The sequence below is a fragment of the Paramisgurnus dabryanus genome, chromosome 15 (genome assembly GCF_030506205.2).
Source record: "Paramisgurnus dabryanus chromosome 15, PD_genome_1.1, whole genome shotgun sequence".
NCBI classification, from domain to species: Eukaryota; Metazoa; Chordata; class Actinopteri; order Cypriniformes; family Cobitidae; genus Paramisgurnus; species Paramisgurnus dabryanus.
In genome coordinates this window covers 23934601-23951513 of record NC_133351.1, presented here as the reverse complement: position 1 = coordinate 23951513, position 16913 = coordinate 23934601, and the positions used below count along the sequence as shown (strand labels likewise).

Genomic DNA, 16913 nt, shown 5'->3' with positions numbered 1-16913 from the left:
TGAGTAAACATAAATGACATGAAAACAGAGCACAAAAACATTTCTATCTTAAATAATCCTGATTTCTTTTTTTATGTAGAATCAAATCAATTGAGTTTAGGGATAAATCATATGTTCATATTATAAATAATTTTAGTATCATCATTTGTGCCTATTTACTGAATATTGCAGTTAACTATATTTTGGGTCACATTACAGGCCCAGGGTCGAATATTTGGGAAGCTGAAAGAGGAGAATTTCTTTACTGCGAAGGAGGAAGTTAAGTTGGAGACGCATATAAAGGTGCCGTCTTCAGCAGCCGGGAGAGTAATTGGGAAAGGTGGCAAGACGGTGAGAATACAGTGGAATATAAAACATTTTTTTTTAAAGCAGGGCATTTAAAAAACTCATGGTGATGTCAGCGTAGTGGCACATCCTATCACAGCTGTCAATATTTCTTTCATTATGCCCCATTATGAATGATTGATTAATATGAATTAATGCACTAATGGTCTGGTTAACATTTGCTTGGAAAAATAAACACAGTACGATATACAGCAATTCGAGGAATCTATCAAAACGTTTAATACTCATGTACTAAAAATGACAAAATGTGCATTATTTAAGAATGGGGACACTTGTTTTTAAATCACAGTTAATGTGTTTCTCGAAAGAGCTTATGGACATATCCAGAGGAAATTATTACAATATAAAGGTATTGTTGTCATAGCAACACCTGACAAATTGTTCTTTACCTTTACTTTAACATTTTAATGGAACTTGCATTGCTATTTACTAGCACGACTGAAAACCTGTTAAAAGCTTTTTGAAACTCTTTGCTATTATTATGACTACATTTCAGTTATATAATTGCTATTTATGATGTCTAAAGCTCTGAAAAGGACAGACTGATCAGAATCATTGTAACCTGTTACAGTCTGGATTATTACATGTTGCAAGAACCGCAGGTTTGTTTGTCCAGGTTTCTAGGAAAAATGTGTCTCTATTCAGAGAGCAGGGACGCAGACATGGATCATTTGTAAAATAGTTTTGCCTAAGAACATACAGTAAAAGTCTTACGTAAACTCACATAGTGCTGCATGTACCGATGACTTTTAAACACTTTGACCCAACTATTATGACTATATAACTAGTTCTTCTGATTTAGGTTAATGAGCTGCAGAACCTCACCAGCGCAGAGGTCATAGTGCCGCGGGACCAAACCCCAGATGAGAACGATGAGGTCTTTGTGAAAATCACTGGCCATTTCTTTGCCAGCCAGGTACATTATACATACTGCATTATACATACTTCATATATAAACATTTCTATTTATAGGGACACATATGGGGCTTTTCCATTGCATAGTACCCCACGGGTTGGGACGGGTCAGCTTACATTTGGGGGCTTTTCCACTGGGTGCAGTACATAGTACTTGATACTTTTTTCAGTACCACCTCGGTTGAGGTTCTAAGCAAGCTGAGCTGATACCAAAACGTGAGGTGAAAACACTGTTTGGTCCGTCACTACCAGCGTCATGCTAAACGCAAGTTTGCTTTACATTTGTTCTTGTGCTGTCTCAAGCAAATGTGTTGCTGTCTGTGCTTTGTTGTAAGTTCCCAAACTCCATATCAGGAACACCATACCAGTGTTTTCCAGACTTGCGGTTTGTGGTGGCACATTCGTTACGCGAATGTCCGCATATGTGCAAATATTTATTTATTTGTGGTGGTCAATCTTAAGTTTGTTGCGGACTGAGACATAAATGAATGTGGATATATATATTATTTGAGCATGCATTTGATTTGATCTGTTTTGATCCTATAGACTGCACAGAGGAAAATCAGGGAGATCATCCAGCAGGTGAAACAACAGGAGCAGAAGCACCAGCAGGGCTCCTCTGTGACACATCACTCCAAGTGACCGCCAAGGCAGCCCCAGCGAGCACCTGCCGATGAATGTAGCCCTCCCAACTGGAATCAGACCAGACCGGACGAAGGGGACCGGCTGGGCAGACCAGCAGCCGCGGGATCAAAACCAAAGAACTTCTTTCTAGGGGAGATGATGGAGCCACAGGCAGAAGGGCTCTGAGTGCACTGCCAGCTTGGGGAGAGGGTGGGGGGAGGATGGATGGATGGATTGGAAGAGGACAAATGTTTTATTTCTTGTTTTAACAAACCCTGACTAAGAGAATATTGGGCTAATGGGGCGTCTTTTATAATGACAGTTAAGAAAGAAACATGAAGTTTGCTCCAAGTAACTTTCTAATTTAGGTTTAGTTTAGACTTAACTTACAGATACGAAGCTCCATTAATGTGTACACTGATGCGTTTTGAATGAGTTGTGTTGTTTTTTTGGGGGGTAGGGATAGCGTGGGTGTGCACAAGCAGTTGGGACAGATTTTTTTTTCCTCATTAAAGGACCTGAAGTTTGCAATTAAAAATTTTCTTAGCAGTATTGTCACCAATACACTAGAACAAATACACTGTTATCTTAAGCGAAAGTACGGTTGTTCTTGTTTTGCACAAGCTATCAGACGTGTAGTGCACATATGCAGTTGTGAAACACACATTTGTTATAAAAAATATTTGCATTTTGGGATACATCATCTAAAAAAAAACACGTAAAGTTTAAGTAAGACCGGTGGATTATTCTGAATCTTTGTTATTTAGCCTGTGTGTGCCAACAGACATTTCTTACTGTGCATATCTTACGGTTTTCATTTTTAGCTTTCATCTTGTTTAGTTTGCGCTTTTCTTCTCTCAATTATATCAGCTAATGGTTTCTAAGTAAGAAAATTTCCCACAAATGTTTTTGCAGCCTCTGTTTTAAGTCACCAATCGGTGCTTTACAAACACCAGAGTTGGGGGTATTCAAGTCAAAGTGACAGGCCTGTATGCGTAATGATGTTGTATTTGTGGATTAGAAGCACCTCTTGTTTGCTTTAGTGGTGTAAAAAGAATATAAAGCAAGTATTAGCGTCTGAAAGACAGCGCACCTTTTTCCAGTTTGGTGTCGGGCATGGTGCACCAAAAACTCTGCCTTAATCTATGCTGAAACAAAACAATTAGGCGACTCAAAATGTGATTGGAGCATCAGGTTGAAGAACGACGACGGTGTCAAATACAGTTTGAGAAGGCACTCATATGATCTGTGGTACACACACGACATTGTTTGGTTTTAAACCTCTTTGTCAGGGAGCTTTCTAAACGGCATGACAGCTGTGAATGTACAATATGCAGCCTTTTAGAAAGAATGGCACCTTGCAGCGTTCAGTGAGCTGATTGGTCAGTCGACTGGTTCAACAGTTTGCTGGATGGCAGGCATGGATATCCCTTTGTGTTTTATTTTTTTATTTGTTTTCTTTTGACCATGGAAGCTCGTGGCCTTAAACGTCACCGGTCTATGACATCACAGACAGCTCCCTCATCCAATGAGAGCGAAGCCTCATCTTCCAGACGCAAGGGTTTTTGCCAATACACACAGCTTCCATATGTGTGTATGCGTGTGTGTATATAGATACATATATATATACATATATATATATAAAGAGAGATAAATATTTATGAATCTATTTTTCCTATTTTGTGATGAGAGCTATTAATAAGAAACAAACAAAAAAGTTTTTTTTTTTGGTGGAACACTGCCATGTTATTCTGAAGGGAAGTGTTTATGACTATGAATATTGATAGTATACTAACAAGAAGAACAGTAAGTGAATTACCACAACACTTTGATCAGAATGTGATCAGTGCGCATGTCAGTATTGTGATCTACCTCAGGCGTCAGGGTACCTCAGTCCAAACTTTAAATTCCCTTCTTTTCCACATTTTGTATGCCTTGTAAATTGAATCTTTTCTCATTTCTTTTAAATAATAAAAATATCAAGAAAAGTTATAGTCTAAAGTCTTCAGGTCAGACGAAAAATGATTAGACCTTACAGCTTTTAAAACCTAACTTTGTATCCGAATGTACCGCGTTTACCGGACACAAATACAAAATCAGTGCTAAGATTTAAAGAATGGGTAATAGAGTCCACATGACCAAATAGAAAAAATACAAAAGGGATTTTAAATGTGGATACTGTGTACTGATTTCTAGATCAAAAAAAGGATAAGGGGCGGTTCACATTTCGCATCTAAAACTGCGCAGAAAATGCGACCGCGTCAACTTTTCTCCTCCTTTCTAGCGCGCTTTCAAACTCAACAGGCGACGTCACTATCAATTTGAGTCTTTAAAAACATTCAAAATAATGTATCTGTGCGCAAAAAATTTGAACCGCCCCTAAAGGAGTGGATTATAAAATAATATGGCTTATTGTAATTAAAAATATTATCCTGAAGAAATAACCTTGCCAGCTTTCTCTTTACATTTTATAAAACATACAAAAGTACAAATTCAGGAATCGCAGACCAAATTTTATAACAAAGGTTTTTTACAGGCCTGACTCAAATATAGGGGTTGATATAAAATATTAAAGAAAATATATAAAACAGCAGTCCATTTAGTAAAAGTGTTTATCTGTGCTGATAAAACAAATGCAGGTATTGTCTCAGATGTACACATTGGCTTTTTCTCCTCTTCATTTAAAGTCACGGTGGATCTGTTGCCAGATATATAGTAAATATGCTGTAATCTGTGAAACCTCTCAAAGCTTGAGGTATATATCACATAAATGAGCTAAGTATGGAAAAGTCGAAGAAGAGAACAGATGGTGACTAGGTCCAGGTGCATGTGCATGTAAGGATGGTTTGCTTTTCTACAGTAATTCACAAAAGGCTTTATGCCCAGCTGCACTACTTCCTGAACTTCAGCCAGCTCCTTGTTTCCTGTCTTCCATTATTGGACAAACTGATTTATCCAGGTGTGCCTGACCTCAGTGGTCACAACAACAATAATCAGACACACCTGGATTAATCAGTTTGTCCAATAATGGCAGACAGGAAACAAAGAGCTGGCTGAAGTTCAGGAAGTAGTGCAGCCCTGCATAAAGCCTATTACTCACAATTGTCTATGGACTGAACTGCAAAGTGATTTTAGTTTTTTTCTAACATTGTACTGTTCAGTTGTTTTACCATAAACCTGTGTAAATTGTTAGTTTTTACCTACACTGACGCAACTCGTCCACATTACGCTTATACCCACGAAGAGATGTCAGGTGCTAAAGACCATGATGTTTTGTTACTTTATTTTTTTTGGTAGATTAACTACTTTTCCTTCATCAGAGTCAATTTTTTCCATGAAGTTTCTATGAAGGCCCATACTCTTCTCTTTTTTGTTTTGTTTTACTTAAATAGCTGACTATAGGTTCACAGTTCTGTGAAGGGTTGTAGACGTTGCCGGATGAGGCATTCATTTCCCCGAATGATCGATTTTCTGCTAAATCTCAGGTGTTTGCTCAGTGATGGGTTTCAGGTTGTGTAGCAGTATGATAACTCAGATTACTTGTAACTGTTAGTGTAACTGTAATATGCGCCACGCTGTTGATAGACTTCTATCTAAGTGGGTCTTAACTTTTGCTTAAGAGTTTGTATTTCAGAGCTTCGTCAGGTGTGCATCGGTCGGTATTTAACTTTACAGAAGCATTAGTCTTTACATGCATTAACTAACACCACACGGTTATATTGTCTCTGTAGTCTGGTAATTTAACTGTCTTGCTATCCATTATGATATCCTGTAACATAACGCTAGGGTGAATCGAGGTCTTGCATTATTTTTAGGCCAACAAGCATAGCTAAGGAACGAATCGGGTCAGTTTTAGGATTAGCTGTTGTTTGTTGTGTTGGCATGAATTATCATCTTGAAATGATTGCGATCTGCTTTGTACCCTAAAGCTTTAGGGTGAAAGAACACTTACATTAGGTGCTGTTCTATGTTATGTGATATTTGCCATAGGTCGATATTAGACTAGACACCACACAGACACAGCTGTAGATGCTCACAGTATGACAGCACTGTTCTAGTTACACTTAACTCGGCTTGAGAGGAAAATCAGAGCGATGCACGAGACATCAACACAAATCATAGGCTGTGAAAAGAACTCCTTTATGCCTTTTCTACATCCACGGCAGATCCATTCCTACGCGGCTCACTAGCTTCTCATGTCGGTTCGTTTTGAGCGACGTGAAACGTTGACTGAGCTCGCTGCACTGCCTGTAATGCCCCCCAGCTGGATTGTGGGTAATGGGAGGGGGCAGAGAACTGAGAGCTGATTTTTTGCTAACAACCATGTTGTTTTGACATGTAGGTGAACTGTACTGCTGATCAACATGGATTTGAGCAATAAAAACTGTTTCTAAAAATGTTTGTGTCCAGAGCTCATCTTGTCACGTTGGGTAGCTATGTTTGGATCTGACAAAAACACAAATGATAATGTCATTAATTGCAAACATCAACAACATTCGTGATAATTATAGATTTTATGTTAAAGCTGACCCTTTTACCGTTTGTACACAATGATGACATAGCAACGTATGCGTGCCCATTTTGGCAACAGAAGTATGGTGAGAATCAGCAGCGTGTCAAGCTACGGATTAAGCAACACAGAAAGTTATTTTAAAAAGTTGACTTTATCAAATGGTATCGGGCTACCAGATCCGTGTACTATAGTGGTGTGGATAGAAGACGTTAGCAGAGGGCCAAAAATATGTTATAAATACAAAATATATAAAAAAATATACAAATATTAGTGTAACCATAAACGCAAAAACCAGACATTTTGATGCTGGGAAACCATTTGGATAAACTTTCTGAGTTGCTACGCTAGAACCACTGGGTAACAACACCACTTCAGTTTACAAAATGCGCGAGCAATTTGATCAGTGGTCTGTAAAAGGGTCTATAATAAATACAATTAACCCCTTAACTGTCACCATCCCCATTTAGTGGGGTGGTGAAAAGGTGATGGACAATTAAATAGCTTTAGCATTCTTTGGTTTAGAAGCCTAATCTTGGGTCTCCTTTTAAATAAATCTTTTTCTGAAGTGTCTGTAGTTGTTAATATTTTAATATAAAAAATAGTATCAGTTTAAGTTTATTTTAATAAATAAAAATAATGCATTAAGGTATACATTTAATATTTAAGAACAATAATAATTAAATTAGTGTCTCATGCCTAATATGTTAGTAAAACGCCATGGGGTGTTTCCCAGGCATGGATTACTGTAGCTTAAGCCAGGACTAGGCATCAATTTAATTAGGAAATATAACTAGTTTTAACAAACATGCCTTACTAAAAACATTACTTATGTGCATTCTGATGCAAAACAAAGGGCATTTATGTATTTTAGGATGTCTAAGTTGTTTTCAATATGGACAGCTCTTACATTTATTTTAGTCTAGGACTAGTCTAATCCATGTCCGTGAAACCGCCCCCCATAAGTCTTATCTAGTTTTGATCCAAATTTCAAGTTTAAATGACAAAAAATAAGAGGTTTTTTGACACTTTTATTAGTTTTACCAACAAAGGCCACTGTGTGTCATTGGTTTGCTGCATACTCTTGTCACAAATGAATAAATTACTGTCATTGCAATATTATTACTGCAAAAAGGTTTTGAAATATAAAAACATATTCTTAGAGCTTTCCAAAGATATACATGTTGTCAAGATTTTTGGAGATTTATAATAGGACATTAGTGTTATAAATATGTAATAACAAGCTGGCCACCTGAGGGCCCATCACATTATAGAAAATTGCTCTCCCTCTCTCATTCTTTTTGACAGTTAAGTGCACAAACCTACTTCACCATCCAGTTTATTAACTTTAGTGAGTTGGATGGGCTTTTATTCACACTAGCCATTTCAGGGACCATAACTTAACACATTGGATGTTTTCCTTATACAGAAACAGCAACACTTCTATATACTATGTATTAGGGCTGCACAATTAATCGAAAAACTAACCAGGATTACAATTACAGGTGAAACGATTACATAATCGCCAAAAGCCTTAACTACAACTGCCCATTTGTGCTCATTTCTGTGCATTTCACCAGTATGTTTGGGCACCAATGGTGAATCAGATTTAAAAATTGACAAGTTGACGTGTCTTTTAGCCACTCGTTTTAGATTAACTTCCGAAATTAATTGTGATTTACATTATATTATTTCGTTTTTATTGTTTAGAATTTACCATGAAAGCTGCTTCACAAAAAGTTATAAAAAATTTCAAAACATAAATGTAAAATCAAGGGGAATAGACGACAATTGTGATTTGTCGTCATAATCGTGCAGCCCTACTGTGTATGTAAATTTTGTCTTATGTATAACTTAAATAAAATAAAAATATTTTCTGACATCTGGCTACGTAAAAGTATATTTACCAAAAGTAACCAAGCACCCAAATATGTAATATTAATATTACAGTCTATACAGATGAAATGTATGCATTTATACCTCAAATATCTACACTTCCTTGCAAGACACCACTAATTTTACAACAGAAAAAAACACACGCTTCCCAAAAGACTGTGCCATGTACAGTATTTGAAAACGTAATAATGTTTATATTTTCACATCTCTGTTGATTTGTACAGTAAAGGCTGGATTAACATTTCAGAGAACAACATTACATATACATAACTTCCAAAAATATATGCTTATAAATGACAGTAGCCTCCTGAGTAGATGACACATAAAAATTACACTTCCATTTTTGATAAAAACTTTAAAAGAGTCCACGAAAGAGATTCTCCAATAATCCCTCCAAATTTTAATGCTCTTAAATGCAGACAGCAGCCAAGTGACCAAAAAGTTTAAAACAATGCTCCCACATTGTCTTTTATCTTTCCTTCTTGTCTTTGTCGAGTCCGTTTGTTTCAAGGCCATCTAGGTGGAGATGTTTGCTGCTGTAGTGACGTATGAGAGCTCCAGGTAACAGTGCAGCACAGGCAATTAGAAGCAACTCCAACACTACAGTCCAAGAGAGCAAGTCGTCCAGAGAAGAAATATCAGACAGCATTGAACCCGTCTGGACACAGATGAAGTTGTACGGTATCAGGCCTGAGACAAATACAGATGATTTAACGCAATGTTCAAAATGTTGCTTCTGTCAACTTAAAGAGAATAAATAATTTATAGATAGTTCACCCCAAAATGATTAGTACACATTTTACTCACCCTCAAGCCATCCTAGGTGTATATGACTTTCTTCAGTCAGACGGTCAGAGTTATGGGTTTGGGTTTTGCGTCAGAGGTCTGCCTCCATCCTGACTCTCTTGTTAACATGCATGCATTTCTAAACTTACAGAAACCCATCAGTTCACATTAGAAGACATTTAATAACTGCATGGATTAGTTTTTGATCGATTGATGCAATTTTTGGAGATTTTAAAAAGGGGGCACTATTCAATCCCATTAAAACGCTGAAAAGAGGCATGATTCTATTTTATATAACTCTTAACTTCTTTTGTCTGAAAGAAAAAAGTCATATACACCTAGGATATACACTTTATTTATTTAAAAAGTAATTAAATAAATAAATAAAGTGTATATCCTAAAGTGAGTAAAGTATAGGCAACTTTTCATTGTGGGGTGAACTATCCTATCAACATAATTTAAAAATGCACAATAAAAGATTTAACTCCTAAAGAACTTTTATAAAAGTATGTTTACAATCATGTGCACTCACAAGGAGATATGAAATGAAGTTCATTTAAGTAAGTTAAGGAGTAGCATGGTCAACTTGTCAGCGTAAAGAGACCTCTTCAGTATTTATAGCCGTCCGTCACCTCTCAAGTTTCAAATCAGTGTCCTAACTTAAGCAGTTTTATTTTACATAGAGTATTTACATAGAGTTGGGCTACCATGTTGACCACATAATTATGCTTATTTTATCACCCTTTCGTTAGATACTTTTGCATAAAAATAAAAAAAGATGCATTTCTAGAATGGCCCTGGTAACGAAACCTTTTGCATAACCCTACATTTATTTCATAAGGCCTGCAAGACGAAAATAGATTACTGAGTGCACCTTTAAGACTTTTAACTACGTGTTTGTTTACCAATGAAGACAGCCATGACGAAGAGAGTGACTGGGATATTCAGTATTGGGGACGTCACATTTAGGAACCAGTTTGGACTCATGGGAAAGAATCTCAGGAACAGCAGGAAAAAAAACAAACTGCTTCTGTTTTCCTCAACCTAAGCAAGAAACAAAAAACATTTTCAGGGTTTTTTCTCAGTCTTAACTTTAAAACATTTAATTAATGAACTCGGATGCAAAAACATAGTGGGTCTAACATGTTTTCTTGTAAATTAGCATTTTTAGCAGACTCTAATGTGTTCATATGTTCTTGAAGGCAGTGATCATGAGTTAAGATATAATTGGCATACTTAAGAGACATTTTGAAAAACAAAGTACTGTTAACAATTTACTTAACAGTTAAATTAAAATGAAATGACAGATTATTTACTCACCAACATTTCAATCCAAACTTAAATGCTACAAAGAAAATTTTTGAAGAACCTTTAACCTATATGGTGTCTTTTGGAGCTACAACCAATATGAATTGTATTTGTATAAAGATCTGCAAATAATCTCTTTAAAAATAATCTATTTTTATCCAAAACGCGATAAACACCTTTTAAAAAAAATTGTAACCACCAAAAATCAGTATTGTATCTGGTCAGTATTAAAAAGTAAATTCTTTATTTTACGCAAAATCTGATATTCGCCATGTTGTTCTGTCATCTTTCCTCCCTTATTTCCCCAAAACGCGATAAACGCCAGTCTTCCTTCTCTGCCGAATGCAATAAATCCGTTCAACAAATCACAGCGCACCATTCCATGCATTGTCAACAACTATGGCACCGTGTTGAATACATATAGAAACCAAGTTTTCCTCATCTACTTTGTACTTCGTGATTAACAAACAAATAAAAACAAAATAATACTTTTGATGGCATTGATAAACATTTGGTGATTTTCTGTGGCGGGGAAGAAACGCAAGCCACTTGGGCGATGGAAAAATGCCGGCTGTGTTCTCACAAGACAGCATCAAGTTTCTGTCATGCTAACACATTGACCCCAGGGGATCTTATGAAAAACTTTCCATTATTTTACATGAAGTCAACGAAAATCGAGCAGGACCAAAACATTTAACAGCTGATCGATGTTCAGCGTCGACAAACCCAATGATGACAGCAGCAATGACAGTGTTCTTAATATGACAAAGTAAGTGCCATTAATGTTAATTTTTTAATCAGTGTATACCTCTACTTAACTAAATGAATATAACATGGCAAAGATGATGATTAATATATATATATATATATATATATATATATATATATATATATATATATATATATATATATATATATATATATATATATATATATATATATATTCAATAGATTTATAGCATTTTTTTTACATTTTCATGGATTTAATGCATTTTGCGGGGAAAAAAATCAGTTTTTATAACAAATCTTTGAAAATCAAATTATGGATTTGAATTTTTTTATGTTATTATAACCTAAAGATGCTATGAGAAAATTTGTAAACAGAAAATAGTGGTTTTCTTCTTGTCACTTTCTTGGTATAGAAAACACGTTTTTACCTAAATTAGTAAAAATGGATTTATTGCGTTTTGGAACCAAACTCTTCATTTGTATTAAAAATAATAGTATGCGAGTGTGGAACATCAAGAAGGTGAATAAATGACTAAATTTTAGTGAGATAGACTATTCCTCTACCAAGACATACGCACCTTCTTTTGCAGTATGGCCACCTTATCAGGGAAAAGTCTCACAATGCGTTGCTTGCCAAATGCCTGCGACAGGAGAAAACATAGAGTAGCACCAAATGTGGTGAGAACACAGGCCAGCAGAAGACCATACCACCTTCCAAACAAAGCTCCAGCCAAAATGTTCTGCAAAAAAAAAAAAAAATGTATCAAAACATACCATGTACATTAGTTTTCAGTACATTGCTTTGAATTTATTATAGATACTACTGTGTTCTTACTAAAAATGATGAGCCGGGTATGGCAAAAGCCTGCTTGTAGAGGTAGGCACTGCAGAAGAGTAGTAAAACATATCCAGTGTGCTCTGTCTTATAAAACCGCAACAACTCGGCCATCTCTTTCAGTTCTTCCAGGTCTGATGGGAACTTTAACCTGTACCAAGCAAAGTTCAGTACTCATACTGTTCATAGATCACACTATTAATCACTAATCATTATGAGCAACACACAAGAGATGTAATTTCACTGCTGAATGACAGATAAAGACAAGAACATAGACAGCATTCAGTTGGACAATGTATAATACTTTTGTTACAAGTAAATCGCGTGTTCACCATAAAAGGCATACAGTAGTTAAAACACGTGCATGAAAGAGGCAGACCTGGAGGAAGAAGTCTCCATTTCACTTTGCTGGTTGTCATCAACAGATTTGTCCGTGTTTTCCTCATTGCTCTTTTTAGTTACCTGAGGTCCAGGGGGCAGACGAGAGGATAGTATGTAAAGGTATAAAGTAGCTGTCACTACCACAGCGATCAGCCCAAACAGCGAGCGCATGTCGAAGAAAACACCATGTCCAATTCCACTGCCAGTGTCAAATAACTTCCGGGAGCGAAAATATAAACCCCGCGTTAAAAGAGGAATAAATGAATAATGATGAGGTCGTGCAGACGCTGATTGGAAGCCTTCTAAAACGCGTCATGCGTTGACCAGTCACGCAGTCTACTTAATATTCATGAGTTTGAATTTCACAGCGGTGGATTCGGCAGCTTTCTACCGCCCACCACCAATGTTTTTTTGTAATTCTTAGAAAAATAATATTATGCACATTTTACTAAATTGCTTTTTTTAAACAATACCGTGAATAGCTAAATGGACAAATTACAAGGAAAAAAACTTTAACTTCAACGTCAACTTTCACACCAAACGTCACGTTACTTGATTAATATTCATAACCAAGCCTTGCCCATTCTGTACTTCTTTTCCGGGGAATGGAAGCGTTCTTTCAGCAGGAATGCTAGTCTATTTTCTTTATAAAGCAATTCGATTACATCCTCACACTTAAATACACCGTAAAGGCGCGCAGATGCGATGTATATAAACCATACTCAAATATTAAACAATAGGTGGGTGTGGCGAAATTGACGCACTGACTTTGTTTGTGACAAGTATCAAAGTTCTTCAGTCTGCAGGTGACGCATAACAAAATACAACTGAACGCAATGGCCCGCTATGAGCTTGTTAAACGATCAGTAGCACTGATCACCCTTACCAACCCACCAGTCAATGCCTTGAGGTGAGTGACAAAACTTTTATTTTTTTCTCACAAAACTTGTTGCACTTGTTTGGGTATTTGTTTTTTTTTTTTGTGGCTCAACAGCACTATAAACCTAACAGAAAACATCATTAATTTCTAATTTTTCATATGTGACATGTCACCACATTCAGTATTTCTTTTACATCTGATCCCATGGCCTTTGCATGGGATTCACACAACGTTGTGACTTTTCTGAGAAAGTTTCTGGCAAAGTGAACTGTCATTTTGTCTTTCAGGCAATGGCTGTCTGATCAATACATCTTTAGTTTGTTAATCATTTACTGTGTTTTTATGGCTTGCCAACATTTGTTTTTGTGAATCCTGCTGATTTTTGTTACCACCATAGTTGTGCTATAATAAAAATATATCTGATCAAAGTGCTTATTGTTGTTCTGACTTAGGCACAACTAAAATAACAGCTTAAAATTTATGCAATGCACTCTTCCCATGATGTTTTTTTTCATAAACTGAGCTGTGTCTTAAATGCACTAACTATTATAAAGTATTTAAAACAGTGATCTGATAACAGATTTATACATGACCTTAACCTCCTCATAGTGCTGCAGTGCGTCTTGGCATCACAGAGACTATTAGGCGTGCGTTGGGTGACCCAAAGGTGACGGCTGTGGTATTATGTGGAGAGAATGGAAAATTCTGTGGAGGTAAGATTAGGAAACACCCACACCCACCTACAAATGCATTTTTAAGTTAAACATATATACATAAATGCATGTACTATTAGGTGAGATACTTTTGGCTTATTATTTGGCAAGATCTTATCCAAATATAATTTTCAGACACAAAGTTTAATAAATAAACCACTTAAGATTTGATAATACATTTTCACCAGGTGCAGACATCCGTGAGTTTGCTGGGACTTTAAGAGGACCTTCCATTATAACGTTGATGGATGGAATAGAGGCAGGAGTGAAGCCTGTAGTTGCAGCCATAGAAGGGGTTGCTTTAGGTGGAGGTTTAGAATTAGCTCTCGCCTGTCACTACCGTATTGCACACTCTAAGGTAAACCATATTTTAATTGCTGTGTATTCTTTTTAACTTTGTGCACTTCTGTCAGAGTGCTAACACAACGTGTCTAGTTAATGGCTTAAATTTTGAAACCCAGGTTTAATGGTTAGGAGAGTAAGGCAAGGTTGTTGTTTTAGTTGATGCATTGAATACAGTATGTACTATGTTTTCCAGGCACGACTTGGACTTCCAGAGGTGACTTTGGGTCTTATGCCAGCTGCTGGAGGAACACAGCGTCTTCCCAGGCTTATTGGCATTCCTGCTGCTCTAGAATTGATTACCACTGGTAAGTTATACACTTAAACATGTGATCACAACCACACTTGTCCTCTACACAAATTTGTTTATCCAAGGCAATATTTTGTTATTAGTAAAATAAAATAAAACAAAACGAAACAGAACATTTGTTTTGTTTCACCAGGGGTCAGCATTGTACATTGAATCTGATTGATGACCAAGGCTAAAATATAAATGCTGTATTAATTGTTGTAAATGTTGTTTCCAAGTTAACACATTCAGCTCTTATCATTTTAGTAAAACGCAGAAAGAGGTTTTTTTATTTTTGTACAACTGCTGTAGTGACCATGTCTGTCAAGTTCCAAAAAGGGCAGCAAAAGCTGTGATGTAATAACAGTAGAACATGATTTATTAACATCTATAGATTAAGTAAGGGATAATGTATAGGCAGCCGGTTGTTATCGCAGATATAAGCCCCAACAGTGTGATCAGGACCCGATGCGAAGCGAAGGATCTTGTATCACACTGAAGGGGCTTATTTCGCAATAACAACCGGCTGGCTGTAGTGTACACAGCTGTTTACCTCATAAGTAGGGTAAGGGACATAAAATATTGATTTGAAATATTTTATTTGCTTATTTTTAGTGAATGCAAGGAAAACTATTTACTTTTGGTTTTAAGACAAGACGTTCAGATGTCACTAACACACTATATTTGGTTTAATAATTTGTAAATCTTGGGGTGGTTTCCCAGACATGAATTTAGTCCTAGACTAAAATAAATGTAAGAGCTGTCCAAACTGAAAACAACTTGCACTGACATATCTTAAAATACATCAGTGCCCTTTGTTTTGCCTCAAAATGCACACAAGTAATGTTTTAGTAAAGCATGTTTGTTAAAACTAGTTATATTTACTAATTAGACTAAGGCCTAGTTGTGTCTTAAGATAATCCCTGTCTGGGAAACCACCCAGTAATGTCATACATGCTATTAAAATACATATTTATATTTCATTTTTGTGTATTAAACTGTGCCTGTCAAAATGATTTGCAGCCTCAGGGTTACTGTGTGTTATTAGTTATGAGCAGTTGTTATCTGGGAATAACAAATCTGTAAATGTTGCGACTGGCCAATCAGAATCAAGCATTTCAACCAGCTGTGTAATAATAAGTGATATCAAACAGCACAAAAACCTAGCTTTGCATTTCATACTTTTTGTTCATGTTAAAATTATCAGAAGGAAAAACAATAACCTACACAGCTTTCAAATTTGAAATCGTATCATACAATACCTGCGTTGGGTCCAGTGGTTGGGTCGAATAGAGACAAAACCGAACATTTTTTGTACTGTATTTGACCCAACAATGGGTTTAAACCACCCAGTATTATGGGTTGAAACAACCTAACAACAGTTAAATTACAACCCAATGGGTTGAGTTTTTCCCTTTTTGACCCAACGCTGAAAGTACCCTTGCATTTTTTTTTACCAATGCTTAATACATTATAAAATTAAAATTTTAATAAAGTATAATTTTTTTCAGATTTATATCTACAATGGAAAAACTTTAAGAAACAACTCAAAATTTTGTTTATTTACACAAAAATTGCCCTCCACTTTAGATGTAAAATATAATACACTATATTGCCAAATGTTATGGGACACCTCTCCAAATAATTGAATTCATTTTGGCTCCTTAGTTCCAGTAAAAGGAACTCTTAATGCTTCATCATACCAAGACATTTTGGACAATTTCATGCTCCCTTCCTGTTCCAACATGACTGTGCACCAGTGCACAAAGCAAGGTCCATATAACATGGATGAGGGAGTTTGGAGGGACTTGACTGGCCTGCACAAAGCCTTAAAAATGTGCTTAAAGAAGAATGGTAAAAAATTCCCATAAACACATTCCCAAACCTTGTACAAAGTCTTCCAAGAAGAGTTGAAGCTGTTATAGCTGCAAAGGGTGGGCCAACTCCCCATTCTTAATCCTTAGGGTTTAATATGATGTCATTCAGTCTCATGTGCATATAAGGGCAGGTGTCTCAAAACTTTTGGCAATATAGTGTATTCTTTAATTTGGGAAGAATACAAAAATTTAGAGCAACATGAGGGTTATTGAACAGTTTTCACAAACACTGTATCATTAACACATACGACTCAATCAGAGTTGTTTTCTAATTCTGATGGATCTTGTCATATTATTTTAAACAAAAAATAAATGTGAAGCATCTCACATTAATCCATCATTGTTGCAGGTCGTCATATCTCTGCCCAGGAAGCTCTGAAGCTGGGCATTGTTGACCAGGTCACAGATGAGAATGCTTGTAAGATGGCTGTGGAGTTTGCACTAAACGTTGTAGGTATGTGATGGCCATGCAAAGCATGAGAA

General features: G+C 36.3%; 3 protein-coding genes across 4 annotated transcripts in view; 2 read left to right on the top strand and 1 right to left on the bottom strand.

Annotated features, from left to right (window-relative positions):
• igf2bp2a (insulin-like growth factor 2 mRNA binding protein 2a) overlaps positions 1 to 4857 on the top strand; it is a 56150-nt gene extending 51293 nt beyond the window's left edge. The window contains exons 14-16 of one of the 2 annotated variants that reach the window (XM_065249063.2): positions 199 to 330; positions 1148 to 1261; positions 1807 to 4857. In XM_065249063.2, the coding sequence (XP_065105135.1) occupies positions 199 to 330; positions 1148 to 1261; positions 1807 to 1902 (342 nt within the window). In that variant the 3' untranslated portion in view covers positions 1903 to 4857. The remainder of the gene's footprint in view (positions 1 to 198; positions 331 to 1147; positions 1262 to 1806) is intronic. The other variant, XM_065249061.2, reaches the window with a different exon arrangement.
• A 298-nt stretch (positions 4858 to 5155) lies between these two features.
• Positions 5156 to 12555, bottom strand: tmem41aa (transmembrane protein 41aa). Its single transcript, XM_065249060.2, has 5 exons — positions 12328 to 12555; positions 11949 to 12099; positions 11692 to 11853; positions 9982 to 10120; positions 5156 to 8980 (listed from the first exon to the last, which is right to left on the bottom strand). The coding sequence occupies exons 1-5, from the start codon at positions 12498 to 12500 to the stop codon at positions 8760 to 8762; spliced, it is 846 nt and encodes a 281-aa protein (XP_065105132.1). The 5' UTR covers positions 12501 to 12555; the 3' UTR covers positions 5156 to 8759.
• Positions 12556 to 12907: 352 nt separating this feature from the next.
• The window catches only part of ehhadh (enoyl-CoA, hydratase/3-hydroxyacyl CoA dehydrogenase), an 11287-nt gene continuing 7281 nt past the window's right edge, over positions 12908 to 16913 (top strand). Inside the window, exons 1-5 of the mRNA XM_065249059.2 lie at positions 12908 to 13239; positions 13819 to 13922; positions 14111 to 14280; positions 14461 to 14572; positions 16780 to 16884. Coding sequence (XP_065105131.1) covers positions 13166 to 13239; positions 13819 to 13922; positions 14111 to 14280; positions 14461 to 14572; positions 16780 to 16884 — 565 coding nt within the window. The 5' untranslated portion in view covers positions 12908 to 13165. The remainder of the gene's footprint in view (positions 13240 to 13818; positions 13923 to 14110; positions 14281 to 14460; positions 14573 to 16779; positions 16885 to 16913) is intronic.

What these genes read in the sequence shown, in the direction of transcription:
- tmem41aa (XM_065249060.2), bottom strand. Translation starts at nt 12,500, where the DNA reads ATGCGCTCGCTGTTTGGGCTGATCGCTGTGGTAGTGACAGCTACTTTA. An exon ending in TGGCCATACTGCAAAAGAAG is followed by an intron (nt 10,121 to 11,691) that starts GTGCGTATGTCT and finishes TTTCTTGCTTAG; the next exon opens with GTTGAGGAAAACAGAAGCAG. An exon ending in CGTCATGGCTGTCTTCATTG is followed by an intron (nt 8,981 to 9,981) that starts GTAAACAAACAC and finishes TATTTGTCTCAG; the next exon opens with GCCTGATACCGTACAACTTC.